The 26,958-nt window shown below is 46.6% G+C and overlaps 1 protein-coding gene across 2 annotated transcripts in view; it reads left to right on the top strand.

Annotated features, from left to right (window-relative positions):
* Positions 1-26,958, top strand: part of LOC135903532 (uncharacterized) — a 195,602-nt gene that overhangs the window by 79,880 nt on the left and 88,764 nt on the right. For both annotated transcript variants that reach the window (XM_065433839.2, XM_065433840.1), the window contains exons 2-3: positions 20,033-20,162; positions 24,202-24,295. In XM_065433839.2, coding sequence (XP_065289911.1) covers positions 20,097-20,162; positions 24,202-24,295 — 160 coding nt within the window. In that variant the 5' untranslated portion in view covers positions 20,033-20,096. The remainder of the gene's footprint in view (positions 1-20,032; positions 20,163-24,201; positions 24,296-26,958) is intronic.

Genomic DNA, 26,958 nt, shown 5'->3' with positions numbered 1-26,958 from the left:
ACGGTTGTTCTACACGTCACAAGCGACCGCTTGAATCCCCTCTGCCATATACTTAATAATCAAACAGATGTCAATCGTTTTTATGCAGTACATCGCTTAGCCTAACTAGTTTTGCGTGATTTGCTGTATACACTCAACACGATACCAAGAAGCAGCGGCCATCGCGAATCGGACGCAAGGGGACCAGACATAGGTAGGCTTTATCGTTAATCATATAGGCTGCACTTTTAAAAACATTTGTGGAGTATGTGCAACCGACAGTCGTTGTGCGACGGAGCTCTTGTTACCGACATTTCACGCGTCTGCATCTGCTTCAAATTCTATAGGACGCCTTCTTTCAGAGACACACGCAATGTCGTCCTCTTAGGAGGTGCAATCGTTTACCGTTCTATAGTGGAATATCTACACCCAGCATCATGATGGTTCGTGCTTCCTTGCTTTTCTCATACATGTAGAGGTGTCATACAAGAGGTAAACGAAATATCGTATAATAATACGGTGCGCTGTCTTTGCTTCACAATAAAATTATGTCAGATAAAAAACGAACACAATATATTGTTTGCGTAAGATTCGCAGGCGCACAACAGGTGTTTCCCTGCCGCAGCTGGTACGAATGCATTAATAAAAAGAAGTGAGAGACATATATAGAGAGCGAAAGTAACGTAAAACAAGCAGATTGCTGGCTTCATCCGGTGTGTATACTTTTTGCGAGATGTTTAATTCATGAACAACTCTATAACATCAACAGCACCAGCAGTCACAAAACCTGTATTTCTAAACAAGACATCCGGTGTGCATTCTTGCGAGGTTTTATTAGGTGTTCTTATCACGGCCCACTGCTTGCCGAGATCGTGCGCACTCAAAACAAGGTGACCGACCCGCATGTTTTCCTTTATTCCGATAGCAACTGTATATGGACACTCCGGGTGAATTTCCGCTGTCGCCGTGATGTACCGTATTAACTCCATGTGCGATAACATCACAGCCGCGTGTCGTATGCTGTAGGTGCGAGTGAAAGGGTGTGAGGGTGAACCGAGGATGGTGACTCGAACTCGCGCGCGCAAGGGAGGAAGATGGGGAGGAAACGCGTCGCCTTCCAATTGCGCGCAAATCAGCAGGAGGCGGGGAAGAGGGGGGGGGGATCTACTCCAGCTACGGCTCCGTATGGCCAACGGTATGGCGCAGCTGAGCGCCGCCCCTATGTTGAAAGTAATTTGCGATGGGTACAAAGTGTAGCGGCGCCGAGAGCTGATGGCTTCGTATGCGCTGTGTTCTCGCCGCTTACTTCGGGTTGAAGCGAGAGGCGCAGCACGAAGGGCAGTTCGCTCGCTGCTACTGCCGCTCTTCCTCACGCCAGCGTTCTGAAAGCGAGTGTCCGTGATCATCGAGTGAGATTTGCTCAACGTTTGCCTGTGCGCGCTTGACACCATATTTTCTTACTTTAGTTAGTAAGCAAATGTTTACACAAGTTTATACGGCTGATAAAACTACTATCCTTACTTCGTACAACAGTCTAATAATTTGCTATCGCAGTCAATGCTTCGCCTTCGGCGAGACTGCGACATCTCTTTCTTTCTTTTTTTTCTGTTTTCTAGCTACATGTTATATGAAACAGAAATAATATTTAACGTACACAACAGAGCTCCGCCTAGCTGCACGCGGGCTTGTAGTAGGCCTAGTAATATACCAGATGTTCATGAATAAGGAATATGATAATCTGTCTGACTGTTCAAAGCATCCGTATACCACGGCCGCCCATCTAGTGGAAGGATAACACTGACTAAAAGTATAACTTTATTTGAAACCCTAATACATTGTGCTGGTAAAAGTGCGACGAAATATTTGGCATAGGCCGAATGCAGTTTCAATCTGTCCTACCATTGCTGACTAATTGCTACCAATTTGCCGCCAAAATTTAGCTCCTGTATGATGCGCTCATGATTATACTGATGTCTTGTTGCACGCGTCAAGTAATTTGCTCTCAGTGTTACTCTACCTCCGCCTCTCGCTCTTCTCTCTCTCTCTCTCTTGCTTAAGAATTCAGCTATGTTGCTACCGAAGCACAATGATGAAGTCTGGAGTCCGTTATCCACACGATACGTGACCGTAAGCACACGCAGCTTCAGAGTCGAAAGCGCTACGATGACGACATCCGTGTCTGGCGAAACTCCTTCGAAGCTAATCTCTCTTTCTCCTTAGCACCCACTCGTACACGCGCGCACTCCAGTCCGCCTCCACGCAAGCCTAAGGTTTTCAAAAGCGCACCATAGAGACCTTTTTTTTTCTTTCTCTTTATACTTATGCCGCAAAGAAGAAGTGGTCTAAACGAGCAAGCGCTGCAAAGTCGTGGGTCGCACACATACGGGAGGCTCTCCCGCAGTGCATCCTCGCGCCGATTTTAAGCGCTGTTTGCGGATGCGACGAAGTGCGGCGCGCCGCGCCGCAGCTTCGCGTGTTTGGTTATTGCGCGCGTTCCGGTTGGCGGGCGGTCGGCCGCGCATTTGCATAGGTGCGCCTATTCGTTTTAGGTTCGCCGGGGAGAGGCCCTGGCACGCTCGCGACGCGGCGTCGAAGGGGACCTGTTTCTTTTCGTGCCACACACGGTCCGGTTGCGGCGTCGATCGTTGCCAGAAACGGATATGTCGGCGCCGGTCACCGCGCACAAGCGACGCCGGCGACGATGAGCGGGCCGGCGGGCAGCGCCCCAAGTAAGCGGGACGCCAGACCCGCCGACGCCCGGGCGAACTTCGGCGGCCCGCGCAAGCGGAGAAACAGGCGCCGACACGCGGCCTGAAAGATTCTCCTATCGTGTGTTGCCCTTTAATGCTTCTTGGTCAACGTCGTTCGCTTGATTCTGGGGGAAACTTGCAACTTCTTCAGCGCGTCGCACTCTTGCTGATAGCAACCTGGTTGCAATCCGTGCGTGAACTACTCTGCGGATTCAGCGACTTCGATGGTGCGAAGAGCAGCGTCACTGATTTATATGCAGAAAGGAAGACAGGTTTAAAGCGGCCTACTCTGGCCTGCTACTTCGGTCTGGGAAATGGGGACTGGGAAGGCAAGAAATTATGACTGATGGCGGTGGAGATGAGGAAGAGAAAGCGCGTGTATTCTAGTTCACCACATTGCGGTATGGATACTGCAGGGGATAAGAGAATGAGTAAAGCGAGGAATACATAGAGCTATAGTCGTTGCGCGTTGAAATGTATGCGCTATGTATTTGAAACTGCCGGACCAGATGCAGTTCTAATAGTTTGTTGTAAGAACTGCCTTCCATTGGCCAAATGTCTTTACTGACAATGTGACCTCTATACTGATAGGCTGTGCACCATGAACGGTGCAGGGTGATAGCGCACGATTCGTGGCGCACCACCGTGTACCACGAAGGGCTCTTGCGTATAAACCGTTTGGGAATAGGGACCGACGTGACTAAAGAGTAAACACACTACACGCTTGGTGATCGTGTGTAGTGTGTTGTAGTGAATTTGTGCAGCAGGACCCGTATTTGTAGAAACATTGGGCGCTATAATGTAAAGCTATTCCAAACTTTCATATTCCAGTTCTGCAATCGGCCCTCCACAAATGGCCAAAGCATATTCGAGTCCCCGCCCCACTGCGCCTGTCTCTCACGTGACGTCACGAAAACTGCGAGAACGCCATATCTGATATCATATGTGCACAGTGATTATGCATGATTAGACCGAACGAAAGAAAAATAATGGTTTATCATTCGACTTTTTTTTTTGCTATTATCGAAATAGGCGTCGATTGACCATTTGCTATTGGTAAAATGTTTTGGCGCTGCGCCCACTTCGCCTGTCTGTCACACGACGTCACAAAACCGCGAAAACTCATCACATCAAAGTGACGTGTACGCATTAAATACACATTAATATGCCGAACAAAACACACTTTTTTTCTGAATAGCCGGAGACTGCCCCGTTCCGAAAGGAATAGAAGATGTTTGCCCACCGATCGCTGTGGCACTGGCTACTCGGAGCTGCCGGGGAGGATGGATTTATTTGCGTATAATGAAATTTTTGCGGTGCAATATAACGTTATCGAGTCCATTTGACGCGTATGCTACATCGGTCTGCCAACACTTCTTTCCTGAGGATCCGTTCTAGCGGCATTTTTAACCTTCCTTTGCACATCGCCGAGATTTTCAACGAGCCACCATAGAGCCACCGCAAGCTAAGTGGAAGCGGACAAACCACAGACACCGGCAGCACCCTCCTCATCCGGTTGTCTATATATATACATTCACTGTGCTGGCTCCGCTCCATCGAAACTCTCTCGACTTGAACGGGCTCCTCGCCTCTTCTCAGCCTATTAGATAAGAAAAACTGCTCAACGTAGGCAATCTGTTCGTTTTGAAAGAATCCCGCGCGACTTGCCGCAATATTGCCGCGCGACTGCACACTCAAGACACTTTGCGTGTGTTCACCGGATTCGTTCACGCTCGGAAAAGGCACCTTTCTGTAACACGTACTGGGTAGCAGAAAAGCGTATCGGGAGTTTCTCATTTTGCTCTACAATTTGCCCATTGACAATTTTCATCTAACTGTAATAATTGAGAAGTTGAATAATGAATTAAGACTAATTATCTAATTAGGTGGCATGCAAAATATTATCTGAATATCTCCAAGTGACGGCAAACAACATTACCTTGGTTCTGCCCAGCTACGTAACATTTGCATAACTCTAAAGATTGGTTCAAGTTAAGTGAAACACCTTGTAGTAGCCGCTATCAGCGTTGGCTGGCGCCTGTCCTTTAAGGGACAATTTATGACGCATACGAACTGCTTCGTAACGAGGCGCGCTTCCTTATATATAAGTAATGTGGAAGGAAGTTTGTCGGATATGCATGCAGTGTTCTTATCACTCGAGCTTTACAGTGTGCAGTGTGCTTATGACTCCGAATTACAAAAAAAAAAAAGAAGCTATCCCCGATATGCAGCTATCAGAGTTCGCTGTTGCAAACTGCATCGATATCATTCAGCCCCTTTGCAATTAACCTGGCATGGGCCTACAAGAATAAGGCACTTCGGGGGCCGTGATTACGCCTAAAGACCATCTCTCTGTTTAGAATGATCAACAGCGCGCCCGTTGCGGAAACTGAGTAGCCTAATAGTCTATATGCATGTATGAAATATGATACATTCTTAATAAGTAATATCAGGAAGCGTAAGAGCAGTACTTATCACACGCTTATGCTGTTATAAAGGCTCTTCAGTAACCAGCAGTTGGCCGTCCTGACTGCTATACAAGCGCAGTAGATTGTTGATCGTAAAACAATGTCCTGACTGCTACAAGCAGAGCACATTGTTGATCGTATAATTGTTGCGTGCTCGCTATAGAAATAGAGTCTTTGCATTTTGCCTGCATCTTTACACGTCATCCTCACCAGAGTCGTGAACGACGCTATAACGAGTTACAGCTTCGAGAAAGCTAGCGCACGGCCGATCGAGAAGGTATTCCTACGACAAGTCCTTTTGTCCGGATAACCACTGGCAGGCAACGACGTCGTCGATCCGAACTCATGGCGCGCTGTTGTTCACTACATTTCCAGCACGCCAACGCTGCTGTCACCTAGTTCGATGAACGCGATAAAAAGAACCTAAGACCCATTCCAGCCAACGTGTGTGTCACGAAAGTAAGCCTACGCGGCATCCGTTCTTGCATGCACGTTTTTTTTTTTTTCGTATATACTGCAGAGCCGACCTTGCGCCGTATAGTACGGTGTACGTGGTGCGACCTTCGCGGAGCGCGACCTACTTTACAGGAATCTTCATTCAAAGCAGAGAATGCACCCACATAATTAAACGCGGCTATCAAACATTCGCATATAAATATCATATTCCGAATAGTATACGCAGGAGCTCTGACCAATGACCACCTTCTTTCTTTGTTTTGTTTCTTTCTTCTTCTCTTCACCGTGTAGCAAGTTCTATAGAGATCTCGCGAGAGAACATTCGAAGGCGTACAAGAGAAGGGCTTGCGCAACGTGGCGACAATCCGGGATCGAGTTGACGCAGCGCGAGGCGTAACAGCCCCGGCGGCGATACTGCGTCGAGGCCCCGACCTTACCTTGCCCGCAAAAAAAGTGAAAAGCGAGACAAGGTCGCCAGCGCAGCAACAACGCGATTCGGGTAACGCGCCGGGCGGCTCGCTTCATCGCCGATTTAATCTCGGCGGAGCGGAAAGCTCCCCTTTCTGTGTACTCGAGAGCGAAAAAAAAAATAAATAAAAAGAGTTGCGGCGGGTTGACGAAGCGAGCGAGATGCTCGCGCGACTCAACCTAGAAACCCTTTTATTTTAATTAACCTCTCGGCGGCTCCCTCGCCCGCGCATGCGCGCTCCGCAGCGATCGAGGTCCAGTTTGGGTGCCGCCCGCACCCTTGTCCTTAACCTGGATCCAAATATCCGCTGATTGCGCTCCTCTTACGACGCGAGGCGGAAATGCCGAGGGAAGTTCCCCGCCGTCGCTCCGATCGCTGTGGACGGAACAAACCAAGCGCAACGCGACGCGCTAGCGAGAAAAAAAACAAACAAACAAAAAACAAATACAAACGAGAAAACGAGAGCCCCACTGTAACGCTGCACTGTATGTAATATCCTGTTCCGCATCTTGGGTGCTCGCGGCGATCGGGTAACGGCGGCGGTAAAGGTACCACAACGTCGTCAATAACACGGCAGCGGACCAACAGGGATTTGATTTTTTTTTTCATTTTTTTTTGTCGAGCTATCGTGAGCTCCCTTAACGTCTGCGTCTCGAAATTAACAACAGCAATAGCAATAATAATAATAATAATAATAATAATAATAATAATAATAATAATAATAATAATAATAATAATAATAATAATAATAATAATAATCAAAGCTGTTCATTAAAGTGCCCAGGAACAACCTCGAGGGTCTTGGTGCTGGCACATTCGGGAAAACAATGCACAGGAAGAACAATGCAAACTCACACACACATACACACATATATACACGCGAGCACACATAAAAAAACAAAAAGAATAATAATTTCGCGAATACAGGTTTGAACAGAGCATAAAATGTGTACACGAAGAGAATACAAAGCAAAAGTGGAGAAACGGAAGAAAGGATTACAGAATTACGGAACACACAGCAGATATGAGAGTTTTTGTTCAATTATTGAAATTCCTCTGCAACTGCTTTCAGGAAAACATTAAAATTAGGCATGAAGATATCCAGGCACTCTAAATGGGTGTTATATGACGCCTGCACTCTAGATAGAGGGTCACAAAAATCTGAAGGCTGAAAGGCGCGCTGTTTCCTTGTGCCTTCCTGCTGAATGTAAAAGCGCACGTTAGAAAGCAAGTGCGAGGCAGCATATTTTCCCATGTATTAATTTGTGAAGAAAAAGAACAACCGATTTGTTGCGTCTACAGGTGAGGGTAGGTAACGTGAGTGTCTGTGTTAGCTATATGGAGATGGAAGGATTTTGACAGAATCGATGTTTAAATATAGTTGTGAACTTTCGTTGCACATTTTCGAGAAGTTCACAAATTGACCTACAACCGCCGCCCCAAACCACGGAGGCGTACTCAAGAACAGGAAGGCACACGCTCTTAAATAAAGTTATAAATGGCACAGGCTGTTTGCAGTCTATAGTCAGCCGACATACTGTGCCGAGCGTTCGAAGTGCACGCTGCCTCGTCTGTTGAGCATTTGGTGAGAAACTCGGAGAGCTACACTCCAAGTTCGTTCCCTGAGCTCTGGGCAGGAGAACGTCTTTAACGCTATAGGGAAATAAAGTCATGCTGGTCTTCCGCACGAAGCTTACCACTCTCGCTTTGATGCATCTATGACCATCTTGTTTTCAGCGCACCGTGACGCAAAATTTGCAATGTCCACCTGAAGAGCGGCACAGCCATTAAATTTTTTTAACGCTTTGAAAAGTTTCGCGTCATCAGCATATAACAAAATTGAAAAGTTTTTAATGCCTGCCGAAACGTCGTTAATAAACAGCGAGAAAAGAAGAGGGCCCGAGACAGACACTTGTTGAACTCCAATTGTTACCGCATGAAGTTCTGACGACTGACCAATTTCACTGTGGCAGTTCTGACGACTGACCAATTATCAGCGCTGTGGCAGAGTGATGCACATTAGGTTGTGTCAAGTTTTGAAAGGGTATTTTGTGGCATAAGATTTCAAGTGCCTTACTGAGGTAAAAATAAATGACACCCAGCTGTCCTTTCTTACACACGGCTTGAGAGGCATGCATCATGAAGCTGACGAGGTTGGCAGTTGTACATCGTCCCGATATGAATCCATTCTGCTAAGGGTTGGTAGTATTTTCAATAGGGGATTAACTTATTCAGTGCAGAGTTAACTCGGATAATTTAGATGCTGCGCACAGGAGAGAAATAGGCCCGCAGTTACTCGCATCAGCTTTTACGCCCGACTTAAAGACGGGAACGACCCGCGCTGTTTTCCAAGCCTTTGCGAATGTGTTCGTTTTTAAAGCAGAATTAAAAATATAAGTAAGCACTGGAACAAGCAAGGACCCGTACGTCTCAAGCAAAGCAGGTGGAATGTCATCAGGACCACATGAAAAAGACGGTTTTAAGCGTTTGATGCTCTTGAAGACAAGTTCCTATGAGACCGATAGACTTGAATCCAGGGACGGGTGATTGGAAAGCTCAGTAGCACCGTACAAATAATAATAATAATAATAATAATAATAATAATAATAATAATAATAATAATAATAATAATAAGGGCGTGTGAAAAATTTATTTCGTTTACCAGGCCATAGCATTCGCCGGAACCTTTCGTATGCGTAATCCTAACTTTCGTTCCAGAATACGTACCGTGCACGGGCGTATGCTAATGTGTGCCTGTATGCCACATAAGATGAAGAATCGAAGCACTATACGCATGACTTAGCGTCACGAAGGCTATAGTGTATGGAGAGACGGCTGAAAAAGTACGTCCTTGTTGCGATGTCTAGTTGATTTTTTTTTTTTACCCTGGTTAAGAGTGGCCAGCCGCCCTCGCTAATATCACGCCCACGATCACGGTTACCCTGCGCCAGTTCCAACTGCATGCTAACTCTACCGTGAACACCGGTTCAGATTACGATGTCTTAACGCTAGCGGCAACCTTCCGCTATACAGTCCCTGACCTGAAATGGCGGACATGCACATAACTTGCCTTTATAGTAGCCAGAGACAGCCTAATGGTCCAGCCCGAGCCAATTTGTTTCCAATTACGCATGCTCAGCGCGATGCTACACGAATTGTTTCCGTAAGGCTGTTCTGTTGCGCGAAATCCTAGGAGCTTAACGCAAATGGCATGGCCTTACCTGCTCAAGAACAAAATGACCCAGGTGACGCCGATACGATGGTAGCCACTTGCTGGTTTGTTCACCTTGGTTTTATTTCTGGCTAGCCGGGATCGGTGTCACCGTCGAGTGCTTCCACTGTGGGAGAAGTTTGCCCTTCACCTGCGCTGCATTTAAGGCGTCCAAGAGTCAGTTGGTAGACTGTAGAGGCAAGCTCTATGAATGTCCATCACTTCAGGTCAGGGACTGGAGCCGACTGTTCCCGCTCGCTTCGAGACATTGTAATCTGGGTTCAAGTTTACGAAGCTTTTCGGTCCTATGCGCTGTTTTTATCGGTCGGCTGCCTTCGCTAATAATGTTTCAAGGACTGGCTGACGCATTTCCTCTTGCGAACACTCTAAGCTCAAGCGCTTTTTGCAAATACGGGACCTGAAGGAATTCGCGGTACAGCTAGAATGCTACTTATAGATCAGGCGCAGGGTGACCGTAATGGCAGACGTGACATTAGCGTGCACGGTTGGCTGGCTAACGATAAAGCATTTCTTACGCGCAAAAAACGATTGTGAATTCAGGCTCTATCTCTAAAAAGGCTTCAAGAAGAAACACCAAATAATGCAAACTTGAATCTTCAAGGATCGGCGGTGGTGACCGTGACAGCTTGTTACAGGTACAAACGAAGTGAAACACCGCTGGATTTTAAAGTGTGGTCGGCCAACTTTTAATTGGTGAGCTTGCCTCGGAATGCATGAGCCGCTGCCGTAAACGGGGAATACGTTTTAGACTGTTTGGATAAATGGTGCTATAAAAGATGCATAAGCGAGAAATTCCGCTTCTAATGGAAAGATCGTGAAGTTTTAGCGCTTACTTCATAAGAAACGCTGGCTAGACCGGCGTAGTTGCAACGTATCAAGCTCAAGGACCGATTCTGAACTAATTGTATTGTGTTAGTGACAGAGGGTCGGCTTAGAGTTACTGTATATGCTACCACGCGGTAGCATATACAGTAACTCTAGGTCGGCTATTAGAGTCCCAAACGGAAGAGGCGCATTCAAGTTTTGGGGTGAACAAAGGTTTTTATGCATGAGTATACTTAACAATGTGGAGGGCAAGAAGGAAATTGAGAGAAAGAAAATAAAGAGTCAAGTTTTTGTCATTGGAGAAAATTTTCATTTCTTCCATTTCAAGACAGGTTACGTCACATAAGAACACCGACGTATTTGTATGCGATAATATACGAGTGAAGATTCGTTAAGATAATTGCATACATCGGAGTGATTAGCTTCCCATGTTATTTGGCTTGCTTAGCACTTACTGACTTCAAGAGAGAGAGAGAGAGAGAGAGAGAGAAAATGAAGCATAGAAAAGCGGGGAGGTTAACAAGAGGTACTTCCAGTTGGCTACCCTGCACGAGGTTATGAGCCAACTGCATACACCAACGTACGATACCTTAAACCTGTGATATTCTACAACCTCACGGCGGACGCGCTGTGCAAGAACGGCTGTCTCGACTCTCTCGGAGCCGGACATGATCAATTTCAAGTTCACCGCGTAAGCGCGACCAAACACCGCACATGTCCATTGCATTTGCCTTGCTTGTTGCTCCGTTGCCTGTATAATGTCGCAATGACCACGGAGTAATCATGCTGGGATTGCTTTGAAATGCTGATGATAGCGTGAGTCGGTGTTTCCGCGAAGTGCGAGTACCAGCGTTGCCATGGCCTTCACCGTGAAGGCTCTGAAAGTCCTGTCTGTTTGCAATGCGAACAGCTGTCTGAAAAAAAGAGGGGGAAAACAAAGAAAGAAAGACAGAACTCGGAAGAGAGCGGCCACCCTGGTGCGCGACTGAGTCCACAAGTGCGCACTTGATAACTTTAGTTCACTTTTTCTTTCTTTTTTTATTTATTTGCTCTACTAGCGCGTTTTCTGATTATTCAGCACATTGGCGACCCTTGGAACCATACGGCGTCTGATTCACGATGGGAATCTGAGAAATATGGTGTTTGCGCTGGCCAAGAAAAATGTGGCTGCACGCCGTAAATCAAGGGGCCGCATCAATTTGAGCCAGTTTTTTTTTTCTTTTTCTCTCAACTCCGAACATAGAAGCAGCTGCCAGGAAGGTCATGGACAGAATAGTCGATCGTAGCTCATCGCTCATGCAGGGCTTTACACGTGCAGAAATAAATCTCAATGCTACTCGACGATTCTGTAACGGGTCGATAGAATGGCTGTCCACAACAGAAGAGCGATTACGCAAAGCGGGAGCTGACGCCGCCGGCAATAATTACTTACTCAATGCCTGAAGAGTTTCATCGGCAGCCGTACAGCTTAGTGTGGCCTTACTTCGAGGTGTGGTGTGTCACTACCTACGTGACACTGCGCTACCATTCGGGTCAGACTTTCGGAGATCAAGAAAGCAGTCCCACTATAGGGACTTTCTCGCTCGTTTGTTCTTACTAGTCGGCCCCTTTGGGCTGACATGAAATATGCTTACCTTCAATACATGTACCAAACGTTCGGCGGCACGCGACTCAAGGTGCGCGTGCAGTCTTCAAAAGATCTTAGCCCAACCCGCGCGTGTTTTCTGATACTGGGCGATATCGAAGGGCTCGCGTGGAGCTGCTAGCTGGCACTCTGTATTTGTGGGTCGAGATAGATGGTAAAGCATATTTCGTTCTTTTCGTTTGTGAAGCGGCGGTCGTAGTTATGACGTACCCAAGGGCATGTTCGCTGCAACTTGAGACAAAAATAATTGGTGATAAATGTGATACACCTGACGCGTTTATATACGTATAGGCACTCGAAGCTGTCTTTGAGGAGGGATGTTAGAGCTTCGTTATCACAGTAAGATTGACAGTATATCTGGATGTTGCATGAGAAGTGTCTTTTTATGGTCCTGGTTCAGGAGACAAAGCTCGGTGACAGATAGTTATTTAAGGACGCCCGTTAACTGTCCGCGAATGCCTAAACGACTTTTCTTTAGGAGGGGGGGAAGGGGGGGTCCAACGCAGCTGTATTTCACAAGCTCGATTCGGCGACTTGACGTATATAAACTCTTTCGCGCGATGCGCCGATTCTTGCTGTTGGTGTCTTTCTGCCACAACATGTTGATTTTAGAGAACGGTGGAGTCACTGAAATTTACACGTCGCCTGATTTTGTGACCTTTGATGTGCTTGATTTTCGTAAGTGCCGTAATAGACTTAGAAGCAAATATGACAACTTCTTTGTCGAGTCTCCGAGCTGCCTCGTGAGTGATGGTGAAGGCCTGAATTGACCTCATCCTCCAGAGTCATGAATCGAGGGGTTTAAACAAATTAGTATTTATTTATTTACCTAGACGAGGCACCGCCTCGGTATACTCAAGAGCACCGACGTTGATGCGCTAGGCTAACCAGATGGTTTTTCCCGAAAGTCTTCAAAGTAGACGTAAATTCGCTTAGTAAAGTTTGCTTGCACTAGATGCCAACACAATTTTCCAGCGCCAACTTTTCTGCAACAATTTATTGCAAAATGCATAACTTCCTCAAATGACATAAGGAAATGACGGGAAAACACTGGGAAGGCGGGAGACGGTAATTCACGACGATGACCAAACGAGAACAAGGCAAAAGCGGGAGCCCCAGCTTTTACCTTGTTCTCGTTTTGCCCATAATAAGGAAGTGATGCATTTCGATGACCCACGTGGCACGGACGACTCTGTACGTAAAAATAATTAAGCAAGCTATCGTTGCAAATACTGAAAACTGGGCCGCACCATTCGCATGACACTGCGGAAGCACATGTGCGCACTTGGCTGCACAGTTTTTCTGCGGCGTCGACAGCAAAGCTCGCAGTTCCAGGTCGACGTGCACACGCGCAGCTGCTGCCGTTCCATGTGGCCCTCAGGGTCAAACGCTGACAACCGGCGCGTCTACCGCGACTGTAAACATCCGACTGCTCTTTTTAAAGGTAGACAGATAATGTATAATGACCTCGCGTTTACCTCTGCTGCCGGGAGCGTTGAGGCAGTCGTTGTGGCGGCCCACCTATCAAGAAAGCACGCGTGGTTCACTCCCAGACGTGGCGGATGTGTTTTATACATAGAGCACAAAAGAGCGGCACGAGGTTGAGCATTGCTATATGCGGAGTTTTAGCCATGCTCGTTGCGTACACAAAATGCTGAATTTGTTAAGCGAGTACCTCGAGTCAACGCGCACTTGCAGTTCTCCGAGGGATCTAGTGAAATCATTCACGTTGGTTTTGTTTTCGTCGAAACGCGCAGCAGCAGTGACCTGGACCTGCCACGTTTTTTGAGCTCAGTGAGTGCTTAATAGAGGCATCCGTTTCTCCAGAGTAGCGGTAAAGACACTTAGGTAACGCTATATTATTAAGAAAATATTGACCCTCGCCTCGCACCGGTCGTCGGATGCGTTCGCAGTACCAAAATGACTGCTACAGCGCATACATTGAATGAACTTACCCCCATATAGCGCTTGCTGTATCCGACGCCGAAGCAGCACTTCAAAGACTGAGGCATAAATTATCCAAAGACCATGTGGTTCGAGGAGTAAACGAAATTGTTTCTTTTGTTACACTTCTCACCAAGCACCAAGATAGAACGAATGGGCTCTAGACACACTCTTGCATCGTCAACGTATTGAAGTGCCGTCCACTCCTCGCCTTCTATTATACTGACACGTGGACTTGTTTATCTTTTTCGGGTGAGCGCTTTTCACCGTCTAACAAATGTCGCTCAGAGCGGGACGCGCCTGCATGTATCGGAAGTTTCTGGAATGTTATGTATGCTTCTATCCGCTGTCTGTTGTCATCCAATCTAATGTAATCTGATTGCATGTATGCGCGACGCGAACGGTGTAGAACTTTCTGGAAGACGCGTGGGCACCAGCGATCGCTCTGGAACGTTCGATGGCTCGTGTATAAAAGCCGACGTACTTGACCGGCAGATCAGATTTTTGGCGATCGTTGACTGTGTTCGCCGCTGTCGCTGTTCTTTAATTGTAACCTGTTTTCTGAGGGCACAAGTTCGCCCAATAAAACACTAGTTTCGTCATACCCAGTTTTGTCGCTTTCTTCACCGACACTACTAAGTGACAATACCTGACACGTGAAATGCACTCTTCGGACACTCCATACATTGTAGCATCCTGGACGCCTTCTGTAGAGCACATCCTCTTCGAATGCCCACAGTTTGACAAACATCGGGAGACACTTCGTCGCCGTCTTGGCGTTTTAGAAAGAAGTCCCTTATAGGTCTCTCACAGGAAAGATATTGGTCGGACCCTGATCCTGTCCGCATAAACGAAGGGTACACTGCCACATACTTGCATAATGTTCTTTTTAACGGCTACCTGTTTAGTTCTTTGTGATTAGGGTTCTATACATTATGTGACGTGATCTTTATCGTACTGTATACGTCATGGTGATTTTCTTGTGTCAGTTACATTTCATGTGATTTGGTGCGATCTTTTCTTCATCTCAAGTTATTTCCATGATTCGGCGTCGGTGAATCTTCATGCACTTTGCTGCGAACTGAACTATTTCAGCGTATGGGTAGACACAGCTCACGGTTGTCACAGGTCATGTGCTGACTCTCCTTTACGAATGATATGTACGTACTTGCAACTTTATGTCCAGCTCTTAGTGTGGACTGTGAGTTTCTTTTACCGTAAGCAATTGCGAAAGGTCTTGGTCCTCTCTATTTTGTGTTTCTATTGTGCTCTCGTTCAGCGCTCTTTGTTTCTTTTTCTGTTTTTTTTTCTTTCCTTTTTGGTTATGATTCTGAGGCACCAGGTTCTCTAGTAGCCAAACTACTAATAGTGTCATAATTTTTAAAAGCAATGAAAGGAAGAGAAACATATCCGCTTCTCTGCATCTGTCAGTTTTCTTTGATTATCGTTTTTATAATGGCGACGCCTACTCCTTTACGTAATAGCCATAACAACACGAAAAATGACCAGAAATGCTCGCGCATTGAAAATGCTAAAGAAAATTAAGTTCTAGGGTTTTACATGCCAAAACCACGATTTCATCATGAAGGACGTCGCAGCGGGGTACTCCGAATTAACTTGGACCACCCATTGCAGGTTACACAGGCGTCTTTGAATTTCAATTACATCGAAATGCGGCCGCCGCGGCGTAGTTTCGATCCCGCGTCCTCGTGCTTAGCAGCGCAACGCTAAAGCCACTAAGCAACCACGGCGGATACTGACAATGCCTGCGTCGCCATGTTGGCGATACGGTATGCCGCCTTTGTTGACGTGACTGAGAGATCACGTAAGCAAAGTCATTCCACGTGCGTAAGCTTGCAAGGGCTCACGAGTTAGCGCGGGAATCGTGGGCTGGATCCACATAGCATTTAGTTCGTGAGCGCTGTTTTTTATTATTTTCTTTTGCCACTTTCACCAACGCTAAAAGCACCGTCACGATTGACCGGAGCCACCCCTTGAGTACTGCTTAAGTGCACGAAGTTCTTTGTGTATATATCTGTGAGCGTGTTTGTTGCGGGCGGCGTGTTGTTTGTAATATTTGTCTGAAACGTTTTGAAGCGCGCAGGGCAATCATAATGCCTCCAGAAGCTTTCACTGTTTTCGGTTCGAGTTCACTGTGTAGCATTCTTTTTTCCTAGTCACTTTATAATTTCTTGTTTTCTAGTCACTGTATAACATTATTTTCCCTGGTCGTCTTGTTCATCCCATAAGACAACCCGTGTAATGTGAGATGCTTTGCGACAAGTTGGTCGGCAAGGTTCTCCGAATCGTCGCGGGAATATATATTTTATCTTTTGTAAAAGGAAAAGCACCGTGGTGCGAAGGGCAATGCACTAAATATTAGTTCAGTTCAGTGACTAGGCGATGGATAAAACGCTGCACGGCGGGTGCAGCGATAACATCCGGTCTCAACGCGTTGAACTCGACTACGTACTTGTCTAGTCTCCACGTCACACGACGGGCGTTGTCAGCTTTGTTGTTACTTGTGGTGGAGAGAAGCTAAAATGAGGGCTTGCTGTCCTGAGGATTGCCTCCTCACTACTGAATAAATGTGGTGACATCAGGCAGAGTTGCTGTATGCCAACAGATTTACAAGCTTGAGCGTTGTTCTATACAGCGCATAACGCTGAGCAGCGTGCAAACCTTCCATCTTCTTATGCAAATATTGTTTTCTCCTGTTACTCACGTATGTAAAGATTCCGCTGGTTTGAATGCATTCAGCGTCCCTCCACGCTTATAACTTTGGAATGTTAAAGAAACGACAACAAGGCGTATGCATGCACTTGTTTTATTCATTTTGATGCTATTTCAGGGCTTTGACCAGCGCAGAATGCACGCCCTGTAAGCATTCACAATATTATGCCCTGAAGGACAAGTTGGTGCATGCCGAATGTGCTACTGGGCTAAAATAACGTGAATAAGAAAAGCATCTTTGTTATCTTAACCCTTAGAAAAAATGGCATGAGACTTCCCTTCCTCACGTACGACGTCTTTCTTGAGTCTCAAAGATGCGTTATAATAAAAACTGCGAGCTGTCAGCTAACGTAGCTTTGTCGCCACTTGTATGCCATTTGACGTTTAGGCACATGCATCTGTCGCACGGAAAATTTTTCGTCGTTTATCTCGGAGTCTTCTCTCCATTCTGGACTACTCAGTCCCTACTGTCTTGGTCTTGCAGTTAAACACGCAGCAGATGACACGAAGCGCTAAGAACGTGTGATACGATCGCTATTTTAGTTTACTCTGGTTAACAGTCCTCTGAACTACGAGCTTTCTATACTAAACACGAGACGGCCACCGCAGCCCTCTGGCGGCCGCAACAATTAACTATCATGACTCCATTCAAATAGTGAAACCGAGCTGTAATTTGTGATTCATGTTTTTCAGGAGAAAAATTTCTCAGCACCGTAACGCGATTTCAGACCGCAGCTCGTGGCAGGGTGAGGAGTATCTTCTATTCATTGTTCTCCTAAACCAAAGCAGGCAGGCATCACTTCAACTCATGAACGTCGTAGAAAGTGCTACAGTGATGTACTGTGTGCCTTCATCGTTAATCAGCCGAGAAAAGGACGGCACAAGTGTGCAGTAATAGCAACGCATGCGTCTGGGTTATTGCAAAGTGGCTCCGAAATTAATCAGTGTTCCTGAGCATATACAGGGAGTTTAAAATGAAATGAATCGGTGTTCCGGCACCCTGGAGGTGACTTCAACAAAGTCCACTTGAGATACGGAAACCGGCGATCGTCCTCGCAGAACCAAGGTTCGAGCCAGGCCGGGAGGTGATGAGCACTCGCACATGACATTGTGGTTAATGCCAATCGACACATGATGTTTGATTGCTTTCGCTCGATTTTGTTTATTTATCATTATACACCGCCAAAGACCAGCTTATCTTCGTGATAGTGTAGACGGAGTGCAGCTACATACCAATGACGAAGCACGAGAAAGAAAAGAATATGAATGAACCGGTTAAGTTATCCCGGGCGAGCTTTTCGGTTTGTGAACTTTTGCGGCAACTGGTAGCACATAGCGCAGGGCAGTGATCGCGGGTCATTAAGAGCTGAAGTAAACAAATTCTCAGCCGTATTTGTAAGAAAGGTGAAGCGTAAAATTTTAATTGCAGGCACATATTTGTGTGTCTGAGCTCCCTACCGACAGCCGGAGCGGCTCGGTGCGGCTAAATCAAAGCATGTGGCGACTGTTTTCCACGAGTGCACGACCTCGAGGACCCCCCCTCCCCCCCCCCCCCTTTCCGGCTTTTGGACTTTATGGGGTGCGCACGCTGCAGCCGATTCCAAGTTCCTGTGGCAATAATTAAAATTCACGAGTGTTCCGTGAACGAGTAACGTTCACGGGATACGACCCAGCGGAAGGCTGCTGATGTGTCTCTGCGCATCCTGTGCCTGTGCACGTGCGTAGTGCGCGTGGGCTCGCTGTTGCTTAGCGGGACCCTCGCGAAATGCCGGCATTTGCGTTGCCATTGTGTCCCCTACTCGGACTGCATCGCCAACGTGCTCACACTCCTGCCGTCGTTGGAGGTCTAGCATGCTACACGTGCATCGCTGAACGACGAAAGGCGAACTTTGCTTACAGTTAAGGAAGTCGCGGCGTAAGTGCCGGCAGAGCCCGAGCCTGTAATTATTTCCCTTAGAGGATCCCATTTCCCTTTTCACAGGATTCCATCGTTTCCTGAAAAATATTCGAGCTCTATACTTAAGCTTGTGAAGTACCAAGCTGATGTCATGTAACATTTGATATAATCAAAGTACACCACCGGGTATGATTTTCTGGTCGCGTGTAACGGTCATCACTTTCGAACACGCACATAACGTGAAGCGAAGGTGGTTTTCATTGTTTTTTAATAAGCGCATGCAATGAAAACTGCTCATGCAGATCCGCGGCGCCAGCAAGCTTTCCTGAATCTCTCGAGTAAGGATGCATTCTCGATTTATTGTTTCATTCGCCGTGCCCCGCCATGTCCTTGTCAGCATCTTTAAAGAAACAGGACTGAGGCTGATAATGATGTGGTAAACATAAATTCAAATGTGAAGCAGCCTCGCAAGAACAGAGAGTGAGAGAGAGAGAGAGAGAGAGAGGTATAAGAAAGAAATGTTGTTGGTATATCTTAAGAAACCAATGATATGCGTGTCGTTGTACTTTATGCGCAGCTGTGGGTTCGTAGGGACGCCGCCGTAAGCGTTGAATGTTTACAACTCTGTTTCTATCGCAAAAACATACTGGTGCATATTTTAGTATGTCTGAGCATCCCGTTTTTGCAAGACTTTGTGAACTGCGAGCCGGATTTTTCTTTTCTCGTCTTTCTTTCTTTCTCTTTTTTCCCCTTTTCAAACGGACTACATATCTTTCATAATTATACTCCACTCGTCCGGACCGAGAAGACCAGCAGGTATACCTCGTATACAGAGCGAACGATTACACGAACTTATAAAGAAAAAAAGCAGACTGTTCACTTACGCTCGGTGACTTCATACCAACATTTCGCATCGAAGAGAGATAGACGAAGAAGAAGGAAATAGAGGGTAGTTAACCCAAGGCCGTACAAAGAATCATCATTATCAGTAGCAGCAGCATCATTATAATCACCGTGCCCGGTTGAATATTTTATTTACACTTGGGTAATGGGAGAAGATTGATTAGAAACTGTATACGTAAGAAAAAAATAATAAAGAAGGCAGTCAGCGTGAATACACTCGCATGGGTGCGTTCGCTGGCAGTCACAGAAGCGTGCGCATACTTCAGTCCCGAGTCGCCTTCGAGAAGCGCGATAGGGCTTTTGTGGCCCTATGCAAGCACGTCCCCTATGTGGCTCTATGCAAGCAAGTGCCCTATGTGTGCCCTACGCGAGCAAGTGCGCTCAGGCTGGGGTCCCGTGACCTTTCCCTCCGAGAGAGAGAGAAAGTTGTGCGAGCGTGTTATTCCTTGGAAACGTTCGCAACTCAATAAAGCTGAGCTCGGCCAACCCCCGGGGAAATTAAACCGCGAAACGCACCCGTTTCGTGTCCGGAACTGCGGGACCGAAATCAAAAGCTTCCTGGCGGGCCTGTTCGCCCGTGAGTAGTTTCATTACACGTCACTTTATTTCTTCATCCGGATATCCAGGAGACTCGTTCGCCCGCTCGCAGTATTTGTATCGTGTGCGTTGATTCCGCCCCCACCACGCAGCTGTTTGCTAACTACTGTGTGTGCGTTGTTCTCCGCCCGCAGGTTCGTCGCCGGTTCGAGCGCCGCCAGCCAAGACGGCGCTGACTCCCGCAACGCCCCACATGCCATGGGAGCTTGCTCACAGCTCAAGCTAGTGCTATGGAAGAACATAGTGCTCCGGCTGCGGCAACCGGTGCGTAGTGCAAGAACAAAAACGCATGGGCGTGCATGATATCTAGGGGACACTTGCTATATAGACATATAACCGCAGCCACGAAACGACCAAGTAGAATACACATTCGTGCCTATCGCGCGCTCGCAGTTTGTCGCAGCAGGAAGACCGTGTATGGGCGCTCGTGACCTCTGATGGTCGCTATATATAGTGAGCTGGCGTCGCAGTCTTGTGTGTTGTGCGGAATGGCGAACGTGACGTTGTGGAGCGGAGTCGTTACGATGCGGGATTTCGGTTTTCCGTCGCAGATGCTGCGGCGGAAAAAGTGGCGCCCATGAGGCTATTACACATCAGAGAAGTGACTGGGTGGCACTTAAAGCACAAATGGATGTTCTTAGTCCCAAATAATACATGAGCTAAGTTGTCAGAACTAAGATAGCATTGATATACAGATGACGCAAAATAATGAAACAAAGGCATTCGGTCATTAAACTGTCCACTGCCTAATTTTCATTGATGTATTGTGATGTTGTTTATAAATACTCTTGCTTTCTGCAAGACATAGGAGCAGCAGGCACAGCGTGAACAAAAATTGATGCGCATCCTAAGACTACGTATATAACTCCGAACCTTAAAAAGGCGCGCATAAACGCGCACATTACTTCAAAGTACATTAATACAGCGTTGTGCAAGTGCTCAGTCCTCCCTCTCGCACTTCATTCATAAACTGGAGTTCTCGCCCTCATTTTTTTTCATTCTACTTTTTTTTATACGCCTTCTACATCGTGCGGTGAACTGACGTAGAAAAAATAAAAAAAACAACAAAACAAATAAACTCCTCAATCAGCGTAAATGCCCGCGCGGATCTTGACACCACGGTAGCCCACGGGAGTACAATTCAAGATACGTCTGTTTACTACAGATCGTGCTCAAGCGCTGCGCGAAAAACAACCTCATTTATATGACGGTCACGAAAAGGAAGGTGCTGCGCGGCGCTTTGAGCGTGGCTACGTGTCGGTCATATTGACGCTGTCTCAAGACAATGCGTACGCGAGACAAGAAGAAAAAAAGAAACGAGGAGCTAAAGGTTTTTCGCTTGGTAAACATTATAATAAATTACAGACTTGAACCTATAACCCCGGCCTCTCTGGTTTTCTGGTTTAGAGAAATCTACCAGGAGCGAACAAACGCAAAAAGACAACTCATTCCTCCTTTTGAGGACGCATACGACGTCACAAGCGAGTCGTTTTTCCTTTTTTTTCTGACAAGTTGTGAAGGTATAACGCACGAAGAAATGCAATATCTATCGTTTATAAGGACACACGACTTTGCTTTATCAAAATAGACTTACGAGATAGCCACTATATGGAAGTACCACTCATAAATTTGGTGCACCAAGGGACAAGTGCGCCATGACAAGAAGAATCATGAATACGCAACAAAAATGCCCCACTCCAGCACCGCAGCAGCCCCTCCCACACACATTCTGGTCGGCGAGGATCATATGCTTATAAATACAGTGAACACACTGAGACAGCAAACTTTACCTCAGCTTGTTTAATCGATGCTAAATAACGCTCACGAGTGACAAGAACTTTCGAGAAGGTGTAGCATGATTTCACCACCACACTGCAAGCCCACCTCCTTACTAAACTAGAATAAAGAATAATGAAAAGAACAATGAAAGATTATTGACGTGCATCGTGAGCAACTCTGCGTGATGTCAACAGAGAAACGGGAACAATAGAATGTTTGGCATGCGTGCTTTGCAACCTCAAAGGCTGTCTTAAGAACACTTTAAGCAAGCGCCACGACAGCTCTTGCGGCTGCGGGACGTTATTGGGACGTGGCGATGTGCCGCCTTAGCGTTTCGCACTGCTATAACGCTCTCTGAAGATTCCTTTTGGGTACAGGCCTCAGTAGGACTCCGTGAACTATCTTGAGTTCGCGTGCTAGTAGGTTTTGTGCATGCATGTGTGTTCTATCACTCGATTTCATCTCTCATCATGTACTAAAAAAATTAAAATTAAATTATGGGGTTTTACGTACCAAAACCACGATCTGATTGTGAGGCACGCTGTAGTGGCGGACTCCGCATTAATTTTGACCATCTGGAGTTTTTCAACGTGCACCTAAATTTAAGTACACGGGTGTTTTTGCATTTCGCCCCCATCGAAATGCGGCCGCCTTGGCCGCATTTCACGACACTGAGAGAGAGAGAGAGAGAGAGTATATAAGGAATGCAGGGATGTTAACTGGTCAAGAGTCTGGTTGGTTACCCTACACTGGGGAAGGGAGGAGGGGAAGAAAGAGAAAAGAGAGAGGGTGTAGAGACGTGCAATGACAGTACTTAAGTCAAAGCCACTCGTGCAAACCAGACGTTCTCAGAAAGCACAAAAGTGCCTTCTGAGCCGATGATCGGTGGGGACCGGTGCTCTAGTACTGTCTCTTCATTCAGGGGGCGATCATCTAGTTTCTTCAATGTGTTGGACAATGTCTTTGTCCTTTAAATTGAGGACAGTGGCACAATAAGTGGTCAATGTTGTCCTCGCATCCGCAAACATAACATGCATCAGCCATTCCAGTTAGTGCTGAGTAAGCTTTCGTGATGGTAACTCCCAGCCACAACCGACACAGAAGAGACGCTTCGCGTCGGTGCAATCCGGCCGGAGGTCTGAGTAGCAGTGAAGGGTTTAGTCTGTGCAGTCAGGTGCGCCTTGTACGTGCGGTACTGCACTTTGCTAAGGAGAGCGTGCGTGCAAGAATGCGAAGTTGTCTCGCAGCGTTGGTCCTTGAGAGAGGAATGGGGACGCAGCGGTCTTCTTTGTTTGACTTCCGAGCTGCCTTATCTGCGTCATTTCCAATGGTACCGCAATGACCTGGTATCCATTGAAATAAGATATATCATGGCCTTTTTCTCTCAAGTGGTGGATAATTTCCACGATTTCGCACGTGAGCTGTTCGTGAGTTCTATGTCGTAGAGACGACTGCACACATTGCAAGGCCGGCCTTGAATCGCAGAAGGCTGCCCATTTTCTAGGACTTTCAGTATTTATCACTTGAAGCGCGTCGCGGAGAGCCGCGAGCTCTGCAGCTGTAGACGTAGTGACAGGGGAAGTCTTGAACCGCTTGGTTATTCTCATTGCTGGTATAACTACAGCGCCACCGGAACTGGTTGATGTATAGTTGAGCCATCAGTGTGAACGTGTGTGCAGTCACTGTATTTCTCGTAGAAGAGGAGTAAAGTAAGTTGCTTGAGCGCTGATGCTGGCAAGTCCGACTTTTTCTGAAGTCCAGGAATTGTAATGTTTGCTTTAGTACGGCTCACACACCATGGAGGAATGGAAGGTCTTGCCGCAGGCGCGTAACCTGACCTGAGAGAGGCAGGGTGCGCGAAGACAGTCGCACTGAATGTCGTGTGGGGCCTATCTACTAGGAGACTTGCTAGGTGGTGGGTAGGGGTCCGGGCGAAGTGTCTTATGTGCACATGCATTGCTTCAGTGGTAATGTGCGTTCTAATAGTGTAATCTTGAGTGACTGCAATAACTTCAGTCGTTGACGCACTCCGCGGTAGACCAAGGCATATATTGAGGGCTTGGGCTTGGATAGCGCGACACCAAAGCCGCTAAGTAACCGCGGCGGGTTTTCATCATGTATTGCTCCTGGAGTAGCACGCCAAAGTTGTTTAGCATGTACAGTAAGCACTGAACTTACTCGCTGTTTCTTTATGTCTGTCTGTCTGTAAGCACGGAAGCCTCGCCCAAACGCACACACGCATCCACATATTTTTTTCTGCGTTCTTGATTTTTTTTTATTGGCCTGCGCCAGGTGGCAACACGTGTGTAACCCTGTAAGCGCGCTCCACCTGGCAACTATCATGTGGTGACAGCCGCATACTGCTATTTATATTGGTTAATTCGATAATTTATAACCCTGCAATAAAAAAAGGAATTGCTTTATTGGTGTTTTTATCGTAATGCCTCAACAAGCGTTTCTGCTTAGAGTGCGCGTGGAGTGAATGTTCTTTTCATATGTATACGACTGCTTTATTCCTGCGCAGGTGATCCTCGCCCTAGAACTGCTGTGGCCGCTTACCATCTTTCTTCTCGTTCTACTCCTACGGAAGGTCGTTCCTCCAGTTAGCCAAGAAACATGTAAGCTTCTTGTCTATTCGTCACAGCACCGACGGCGATGCTAAGCTCCCCGTTGACAGCTGTAATCGTGTGAAATCTAGCGCAGTGGCTCTAGGCTGGCAAATAGATGTGGCGGACTTGCAGCGTACATTAATTATTCCACTATCTTTTTTTTTCGTTTGCGCCTCTTTTCACTGCTGTATTTCCCCGTCAAGCTTACGTGGCGATGGCTGGCTCTCGCGTTGGGAACTGAACACCACGCCCTTACTGTTCCGTTATCTGTTTTTTAAACTTCAAGTTGCTTTAATCTTATCCCAACTTAGCTCGCATGACTGTTATATGATCTGGAACTGGCAATAGTGACCGGTGTACACTAGTAGAGAGAAATAGTGGAAGAGATTACGGTCACCTATTGCGTTATTACTTACATCGGTGCAATGCTTTCATCTGCCCTTCCTCGCTTACACCTGGGCTGCCTTCAGGGCACGTTCAGTCGACAGTTGCCGTTATGCACGCGAGCACAGCATCCGAGGCAGTGAAGGTAACGCATCTGCGTTCCACTTTCATCAAGGCGACATTGTTTCCTGTTATTGTGGAGGATTCGCTTGCGAGTGCGATAGTTAACCTCGCTTGGCCGCTATAGAGAAAAATAACACTAGCGGTTATACTGCCCCGTCGCGCGAATACGTAAATTGCCGCCGCTAGCGCGTCAGGGTGGGTGGCTAGCCAGAACGGAAGCGTAAACTTGCTGAGGCCATAATGCGTTCGTGCGGGCTCTGTGGTGCAGAGATTATAAAGAAGAAAACAGCGGCGCTGAAAAAAAAAAAAGAAAGGGCACAATGCAGATATCAGGTATAGTATATGAGCGCTTCGTAATGCCTGCTTCTTGCCCTTGCCTTTCGTGTTTTCGCACTTACTTTAAAGCGAATAGCCATTCTTTGCCTTTCTCGTCTGTTTTCGTGGTCGCACTTTCACAGTCGATACGAAGGTGGCGGTGCGATACGAAGGCAAGGGTGCGTGCACTAGCGCAACCGAACTGCGGGGCGGGTTCGTTGCCGAGCCTCAACGTGATGGCACTTCGATACGCAAGTGCTGTCCACCTTTGCTGCCGCCAGAGATGTTCTGGTTAACCGCTCTGTTCTTCTACGGAATCACGCAATGAAACACTAACTATAATCACTGCGAGAAATATACGCCGTCAAGCGCATAATTCTTTTAATGAAGAAAACAGATTTTTTTCTGAAGCGTTCAGCTATTCTCTCGCGTTGACAATCATCGTCAATAATTTGTGCACATTTTTTGCGTATATTTCAATAATTAAATATGATACAACATGACGTTTTATTGTCATTCAAATGAAAGAAGGAATAAAATACTATTTAATGTAGCTGTCTATTCTCAGTGAACCAACCGATATTCGTTGCTACTAGAGTGATGAACCTGAATTTGCCAAGTAGTGGCCAGTTCACTCAAGTGATGGGGACAGTAGGGGTAAACTATAGCGCAGAAACGACGCGACACCAAGAAGACGTTACAACCGGCTCCTGCAGGCGCTTGCGCTTGAGGTTTGTTTGTTTGTTTTTAGCTCATATATATGTATATATAGATCTGGTCATTATGCTCAACGACTCGCAAGCAGCTTTCAGAAGTTACGTTCGGCGGTATCCAGTGGTTCGCATCCTACCGAAGTCTACCCTTCCAACAACAACCGCAATCATCTGGTTCCCCGGTTACGAACCACTCGCGGGGAATATGAAGGCTCATGCTTCGGCTCGAGTGCACACCTGCCGAGCCTCTCACCGAGACGACGGCGAAGGGAAGAGAAGTACGTTTCACGCCAGACTTGCAAATACGGAAATTCCCCGCCACCTCAAGCATCACTCACGCGCGACGGGGCCGTGTCGTGGAGGCAATTACGGATGAACAGATTCCCACGTCGCGCGCTCTATCACGCGACATGTCCCACGCAATAACCATATACTCGTCTTCAGTGCAATACACTGGTCATGTATTAACCACGCCACATGGGCATGCTAACTAACAAACTCTATATGCAGCGCGATTCACACGCCAACGCACAGCAGTAGGATGCTTTGCCGTCGAGCGTCCACTCCTGGAACTATAGCTCGATCTAGACAGGAGAGAGCGCCGAGCGGCTGCGGCTCATTGAGTTCTGGAGTGAGGACTCTACTCGCGACCGAAGCCTCCCGGCGGCGACCTTCCCGGTGCGAGTTTGTACTCCGTTAAAGTTTATATCTATCTATCTATCTATCTATCTATCTATCTATCTATCTATCTATCTATCTATCTATCTATCTATCTATCTATCTATCTATCTATCTATCTATCTATCTATCTATCTATCTATCTATCTATCTATCTATCTATCTATCTATCTATCTATCTATCTATCTATCTATCTATCTATCTATCTATCTATCTATCTATCTATCTATCTATCTATCTATCTATCTATCTATCTATCTATCTATCTATCTATCTATCTATCTATCTATCTATCTATCTATCTATCTATCTATCTATCTATCTATCTATCTATCTATCTATCTATCTATCTATCTATCTATCTATCTATCTATCTATCTATCTATCTATCTATCTATCTATCTATCTATCTATCTATCTATCTATCTATCTATCTATCTATCTATCTATCTATCTAT

This window comes from Dermacentor albipictus, chromosome 1 (genome assembly GCF_038994185.2).
Source record: "Dermacentor albipictus isolate Rhodes 1998 colony chromosome 1, USDA_Dalb.pri_finalv2, whole genome shotgun sequence".
Classification (NCBI taxonomy): domain Eukaryota; kingdom Metazoa; phylum Arthropoda; class Arachnida; order Ixodida; family Ixodidae; genus Dermacentor; species Dermacentor albipictus.
Note: the sequence above shows the minus strand (reverse complement) of the source record. Positions and strands in the feature narration are given on the sequence as shown.